The 7,858-nt window shown below is 41.1% G+C and overlaps 1 protein-coding gene across 1 annotated transcript; it reads right to left on the reverse strand.

Moving 5' to 3' along the window:
- Nucleotides 1-902: 902 nt before the first annotated feature.
- Nucleotides 903-6,751, reverse strand: LOC125265880 (gamma-glutamyl hydrolase-like). Its single transcript, XM_048186432.1, has 9 exons — nt 6,591-6,751; nt 6,393-6,501; nt 5,933-5,983; nt 5,773-5,857; nt 5,101-5,239; nt 4,768-4,874; nt 1,859-1,949; nt 1,643-1,777; nt 903-1,491 (listed from the first exon to the last, which is right to left on the reverse strand). Exons 1-9 carry the CDS (start codon nt 6,688-6,690, stop codon nt 1,370-1,372), a joined length of 939 nt encoding a protein of 312 aa, XP_048042389.1. The 5' UTR covers nt 6,691-6,751; the 3' UTR covers nt 903-1,369.
- Between the last annotated feature and the right edge of the window lie 1,107 nt (nt 6,752-7,858).

Here is a 7,858-nt window from a genome sequence, read left to right on the forward strand (position 1 = left end):
GTTATAACTTCTGCATACATTGACTGATTTTGATGAAACTTCAGCTGTGTTTATTGTACAAGGCTGATCACATGGATGCGACTATTGTGAGTCAAAATTATAGCACCACCAACTGGCAGCAGGAAGTGTGTCACTTTCAAAATTCTTTGAAATCACCCTTATTTTTAGCCGATTTGCTTCAGTCTTTGTCAGAATAATGTCATGACACAGCAGATGCACACCTGTGAAAGGATTCTTGATATCTTGAATACTGTTGTCGTGGCAGCGCATTAAACTTGTTTCTGAGGCTCTTAGCATGCTTCAAATTGCATGAAACTCGACACACACATCAGAGTTGCCAGCCATGAGCAAAGCCTTAGAAATGAGCATGGAGGAGGGGCTCTATAGCGCAATCTTTTGTCTAAAGTGAGGGGGTTAGTTTTACCTACAGTCACCAAACTCCAAACATATATTCTCATCGAGCCGGACAACTTTCTAATGTAGTCTTGAGCTCCGACCAACAGGAAGTCAGAAATTTTTGTTTGAATGTGGATTTTTTGAATAATTAGGCTGAAATACTTCATGCATTCATCGCCACCAAATTCGGTCAACATGAAACAAAGACACTGAAGATGCTAAATTGCGAATGATAATAGGATCTCGAACAGTATTGCCATGGTAAGGAATTAAATTAATGACAAAAAAGAGAAACAATAAGTGTCTCATATCTTGTAAAATCATTATTTGATTTAAATTAATTTAAGATTGTATGTTGCCCGCCATGCACAGGTTTCCTTAAGCCACAGGGGTGGTGGTGGTGCCAGGGCTTGGGCCCGTCATCGCTGCTTGCAGCTATATTATTGTTTTGAGTTGTGATTATGAGTGTGATTTTTGAAGAACGTAGTGAAAAAGGACATTTCACCTAATATTCAAGATCTTTATTTAGATAAAGCAAATATGATTTGAAATCATGTTTCAGAAGGATGTTTTTAGGGCTCAGCAGTAAAATTAAACACACAGTGTGCATTTTGAGATCCATAGATTAGGTTAGATTGAAGGGTTACTTTTAATAAAGTTATGGGACCAATTAAGAGATCAGAATATGAGAGAATTTTGATCCAGAGTTGTATTTGCTGTTTCTTACAGAAAAACTGAGACTTGCATCACTTTTTATGAAGTTATAGATATGATTGAACATTGCACTGTATTGTTCGTGTGTGTGTGTGCAGGTGAACACATTAATGATCAGGTGTGTTAGTTAAGAGATAAAAACATCACTTTGTGCCTTTTCCAAAGCACGTGTTTTAATAACACTAAAGATTCCACATGATTTTTGTATTCGTACATGTTTGTTTACATGATTTCAACATAATAAAAAAACAATAAAACACTAATCAAAATAATAGATCTGTTCAAAGGCACTCTGGGTTCCAGTGTATTCAGGTTTGTAGTTGTAGATCAAGGCTTTCTTCTCTTCCTCCACACTGGCAAAGCTGTGAAAACTCTTCCTCGCTGTAAAAACAACAGAATAAATGAGGAGAAAAGTCAGTCTTGACTTCCTAATTTGTTCATTCATTACATTAAAGGAATCAAATGGCAAATCAATGTAATAAACAGCTATTATATATGTAAGGTGATTGTATGTTGCACAGTATTATTAGACCTTCATTCACAAAAAATGAAGCCGTGTAGAAGGTGGTCTTAACGGCTGAAGGCGTGTGGGGAATGTAGGGCCGCGTCCACTCGAAAGCGTTCTTTTCTGGGTGCCATTGAGTGGCATAGATGGGAAAATCATATGCTGTGTGCAGACAGAGAAAAAGAACATGAGAAGTTTGTGAAAAGAACGATATATCTGCTTCCTCTGATTACCGTCACTCACCTTCCACTGTGGACACAAACTCATTTTGTCCATCTGTGTTGGTACTCAAAACTCTGTAGAAATTTTTCAGTTTTTCATTCTTGGTAAATTTCTGAAATTAAAATGTTAAAATTTGATTAAATAATTTGATGTTAAGAGTTGATAAAAACAAAACAAAAAACAATGCATGGAGCTAGAATAAAATGTTTTTTTGTTTAAAAGCAGAGACTCTGTTCTTTCTTTTGATGTATTGCATGTTCATATATTCAATATATTTGAAAAAATGCTGCTGCTGGCTGGTAACTTTAAAAACAAAAAAACAAAACAAAACACTGGCAGAGAGAGCTAACATTCCCTCTGAAGTTAACGTTGCCATGCACCGTATTTTCCTGCGAGAAATAAAACTTTTTTTAGCCACGCCCCAAACTCCTGACCTACTACATTAGCCACGCCCCAAACACCCCACCTGTTAAAGTAGCCACACCTAAACTCTCGACCTACTACATTAACCACGCCCCAAACTCACCACCTACTACAGTAGCCACACCCCAAACTCCCCACCTGTTAAAGTAGCCACGCCCCAAACTCTCGACCTACTACATTAGCCACGCCCCAAACTCACCGCCTACTACAGTAGCCACACCCCAAACTCCCCACCTGTTAAAGTAGCCACGCCCCAAACTCTCGACCTACTACATAACCACACCCCAAACGCTACACCTGTTAAAGTAGCCACACCCAAACTCTCAACCTACTACATTAGCCACGCCCCAAACTCTCAACCTACTATATTAGCCACGCCCCAAACTCTCCACCTACTACATAGCCACGCCCCAAACTCCCCACCTACTACATAGCCACACCCCAAACGCTCCACCTACTACATAGCCACGCCCAAAACGCTACACCTGTTAAAGTAGCCACACCCCAAACTCTCCACCTACTACATAGCCACGCCCAAAACGCTACACCTGTTAAAGTAGCCACACCCCAAACTTTCAACCTACTACAGTAGCCACGCCCCAAACTCTCGACCTACTACATAGCCACGCCCAAAACGCTACACCTGTTAAAGTAGCCACACCCCAAACTCTCCACCTACTACATAGCCACGCCCAAAACGCTACACCTGTTAAAGTAGCCACACCCCAAACTTTCAACCTACTACAGTAGCCACGCCCCAAACTCTCGACCTACTACATAGCCACGCCCAAAACGCTACACCTGTTAAAGTAGCCACACCCCAAACTTTCAACCTACTACAGTAGCCACGCCCCAAACTCTCGACCTACTACATAGCCACGCCCAAAACGCTACACCTGTTAAAGTAGCCACACCCCAAACTTTCAACCTACTACAGTAGCCACGCCCCAAACTCTCGACCCACTACATAGCCACGCCCAAAACGCTACACCTGTTAAAGTAGCCACGCCCCAAACTCTCGACCTACTACATTAGCCATGCCCCAAACTCACCGCCTACTACAGTAGCCACACCCCAAACTCTCGACCTACTACATTAGCCATGCCCCAAACTCACCACCTACTACAGTAGCCACACCCCAAACTCCCCACCTGTTAAAGTAGCCACGCCCCAAACTCTCGACCTACTACATTAGCCATGCCCCAAACTCACCACCTACTACAGTAGCCACACCCCAAACTCCCCACCTGTTAAAGTAGCCACGCCCCAAACTCTCGACCTACTACATTAGCCATACCCCAAACTCACCGCCTACTACAGTAGCCACACCCCAAACTCCCCACCTGTTAAAGTAGCCACGCCCCAAACTCTCGACCTACTACATTAGCCATGCCCCAAACTCCCCACCTACTACAGTAGCCACACCCCAAACTCCCCACCTGTTAAAGTAGCCACGCCCCAAACTCTCGACCTACTACATAACCACACCCCAAACGCTACACCTGTTAAAGTAGCCACACCCAAACTCTCAACCTACTACATTAGCCATGCCCCAAACTCTCAACCTACTATATTAGCCACGCCCCAAACTCTCGACCTACTACAGTAGCCACACCCCAAACTCCCCACCAGTTAAAGTAGCCACGCCCCAAACTCGCCACCTACTACATAGCCACGCCCCAAACTCCCCACCTACTACATAGCCACACCCCAAACTCTCCACCTACTACATAGCCACGCCCAAAACGCTACACCTGTTAAAGTAGCCACACCCCAAACTCTCAACCTACTACAGTAGCCACACCCCAAACTCCCCACTTTTTAAAGTAGCCACGCCCCAAACGCTCCACCTACTACATAGCCACACCCCAAACTCTCCACCTACTACATAGCCACGCCCCAAACTCCCCACCTACTACATAGCCACGCCCCAAACACTGCACCTACTACAGTAGCCACACCCCAAATTATCCATCTGCTACAGTAGCCACGCCCCAAATTATCCATCTGCTACAGTAGCCACGCCCCAAATTATCCATCTACTACAGTAGCCACACCCCAAATTATCCATCTGCTACAGTAGCCACACCCCAAACTCCCCACCTACTACATAGCCACGCCCCAAACACTGCACCTACTACAGTAGCCACACCCCAAATTATCCATCTGCTACAGTAGCCACGCCCCAAACTCTTCACCTGTTATAGTAACCACGCCCCAAACTCTCAGCCTGCTCACTATAGGCTGAGCTGAAAGAGATGGACGGATTTGGGCGGGCACTCTCAATGTTTAGATGGCGTCTGGGAGGCTCAGTGTTCATTATTTTGTGGACTAACAGTAGTCAATGAACAGTAAACTGGTTTCAGAGAATGTACTTTAAATATTAAAAAATTGTCCATACTTCACCTTTAACACCTACTTATATTTTTTTATTTTAATCATATATTTAATCTCCAGTTTAAACACATTATTAGAAGTCAGCGATCAGGGAGTATCTGTTACTGTACCTCTGTAGTGACGCTCCACTGATGAGAGTTCTCCGTCAGCGGATCTGATGCCAGTGATTCCATGAGATCCTCAGGGAAGTCTTTGAACAGTCTACTGTCTCTGACATCTAAACAACATCAAACCATTCATTACATTTTAAAATGTTCATTTATGTTTAAAATATTTAGAAACAAAAATATTTATCGCTTTTCTGAGTAATTTACACTAGACGGCACCACACTGCACACTGAAATCTATCACGGGAAGTAAACTGATAATGCACATCAAGCATTATGTAAATACAGTATATCTTGATGTTATCCTCAGTTTAGTGTTGTAAAACATGACTTTACCGGCTGTGAAGTTCAGTGGCAAGGCGACACCACTAGTGTTGGTGTGGGACAGCAGCAACTCCCCACTTGTTAGCAGTGTGAGCAGTTCAAATCCTAAACAGGTTCCCCATACAGGGAAATAATCACCATTTGAATTGGCCTGTAAACACACACAGAGATACTGCGATGGAAAATTAAATTACCACAACATATTTTACTGCATAAACGGAGTGTCGTACAATAAAATGTAGTGTATAGAGTGAGACCCACAAATATGGAGCAAAACTGATTGTGAAAATTTGTTAAATTAAACTGGGCCGTGGTTTGATCATCCAGCATGACAAAGATCAGTGTCGACTCCGGTTTGAACAATGTAAGGCTGAACACCGTTACTGACAATCCTCATTTTGGCTGCGTGAGATTCTCCAGCTTTGTTGTTGTTGAGCTGTTAAAGCTCCGCCCTCTTCTGGAAAGGGGGCGGGATCAGCAGCTCATTTGCATTTAAAGGGACACACACAAAAACGGCGTGTTTTTGCTCACACCCAAATAGAGGCAAATTTGACAAGCTATAATAATGTACATTACATCTTGTAAAAGGGGCATCATAAAGGTGCTGTTTAATGTTTTTAAAATGTGCTATGAATCCAATGTTATCCTGATTATATTTACCAAATGGACCGTTTACACACAAACCTCGAGAGCGAGTCTGTAGAAAACGGCCGCTGCTTTGGAATAGCCGGATGATTTTAAACTGACTCCGCCTCCAGGGAAAAGAACTCTAGAGGGAGAAAGAGAAAGTGTCACTCAGTCTGTTATAGTTACATAATAAGGATAAAATAACAGATTTACTCACCCATTTATGGATTTAAACAGCCTTGTGTATTCATCATCAGTCTTATTGATCCTTAAAACACATTACAATGCTTTAGTGTCGAGACAGAAACTGTATGGCATATGATCAGAGTCAGTCACTACAATATTTATGCAGTTTACACTATGAAGTGTTTTATTAAACCATGAAAATGAATATAAATCTATATATTTTTTATACATTTTATAATCTCACAACAGAAATATAACCTCGTTTATAAACTCTTCACAACATGACTTGGCTTTAGTCCATTTTGTCACATTAATATTAAGAAATTATCCATTAATTAAATGTTTCACATTGCATTTTGCTTCCAGATATTATGCAGTACACTAGTAAGGCATTGTGAACACAGTCTCGGGTTTCTGCTGCAAGTGGACAAGGCAAAACAACTCTATCATATTCATAATCAACAAATCCTCTTTTTCTTCAGTAAACTCACATCAGCGGAACCACACGAGCGCCGGCAGACTCCAGAAACTTGACGTAAGACGCCGCGATCAAAGAGTTTCTGTGAGGCTGAGGGTGAAACACATCCTGCGAGAGAACACCTGGACAACATTCACACTATGATTACTGACAGATCATATATTGATGTGAAACTGTCACGCGCTGTATTTAACACAGCTTTGCAACTCACCGATTATTGGTCTGTCATTTGTTTTTATTTGTGTTCCGACATGGCCAGAAAACACGGTATCGACAAATAAAAACACACACGCAAAGTAGATGTGGATCATGTTTTATTTACATTAGAAATGTTGTGCTTGCCCATGTGACCTCACGTGACATCCAGCGCGTTTCCGCGTTCATGACGTCATGTGTTTTTGTATTACATTATCATCAAAATGAAGCAGAATAAAGATTAATTTAATAATAATAACAATACAACTGTTGATAAAGGGTACTTGAGCGGGCTGTGATACACAAGAAATTAAATATATAAACATATAAACTGTTATAATGTGAACATTTATAGTTTAAGCTTAACACTGAAACTATTACCTTTTTGAAATGATGCAATTCAAGGAAGATTTTAGTTAGTATTTTCAGTTCCAATGGTTTGCGCGTTGTCTCAAGGACACGCCCACAATAGGGGAAATGTCATGAATATTCATATAAGCGCCACCCAGTCAGTGTTGCCAAGTATGCAGTTTTCAAGCGGAATTTGGCTACTTTGAAAGGGTTAGTTCACCCAAAAATGAAAATATTGTCATTAATTACTCATGTCGTTCCACACTCATAAGACCTTCAGAAACTTCAGAAACCTTCAGAAACTCTTCAGAAACACAAATTAAGATATTTTTGATGAAATCCAATGGCTCAGTGAGGCCTCCATAGCCAGCAATGACATTTCCTCTCGCAAGATCAATAAATGTACTAAAAACATATTTAAATCAGTTCATGTGAGTACAGTGGTTTAATACTAATATTATAAAGCCACGAGAATATTTTTGGTGCGCCAAAAAAAAAAAATAATAATGACTTATATAGTGATGGCCGATTTCAAAACACTGCTTCAGGAAGCTTCGGAGCGTTATGAATCTTTTGTGTTGAATCAGCGGTTCGGAGCACCAAAGTCAAATAATTTCAGCAGTTTGGCGGTTTGACACACGATCCGAATCATGATTCGACACAAAAGATTCATAACACTCCGAATCTTCCTGAAGCAGTGTTTTGAGTCGTTATTTTGTTTTTTTGGCACACCAAAAATATTCTCGTGGCTTTATAATATTAATATTGAACCACTGTACTCACATGAACTGATTTAAATATGTTTTTAGTACATTAATGGATCTTGAGAGAGGAAATGTCTTGTTGTACAGACCTGGCAACCCTGCACCCAGTGAAATGTTTATATGAACTGAATATATTCAACACCAGTCAGTGTTGCCAAGTCTGCAGTTT

Source organism: Megalobrama amblycephala, linkage group LG3, assembly GCF_018812025.1.
Source record: "Megalobrama amblycephala isolate DHTTF-2021 linkage group LG3, ASM1881202v1, whole genome shotgun sequence".
Classification (NCBI taxonomy): Eukaryota; Metazoa; Chordata; class Actinopteri; order Cypriniformes; family Xenocyprididae; genus Megalobrama; species Megalobrama amblycephala.

Excerpts from the sequence above, each read along its gene's own strand:
- LOC125265880 (XM_048186432.1), bottom strand. The coding sequence starts at position 6,690 with ATGATCCACATCTACTTTGCGTGTGTGTTTTTATTTGTCGATACCGTG. Across the intron at positions 5,858-5,932 it reads CTGTTTAAATCCATAAATGG|AGTTCTTTTCCCTGGAGGCG; the intron begins GTGAGTAAATCT and ends TTCTCCCTCTAG. Across the intron at positions 4,875-5,100 it reads GCCACTGAACTTCACAGCCG|ATGTCAGAGACAGTAGACTG; the intron begins GTAAAGTCATGT and ends GATGTTGTTTAG.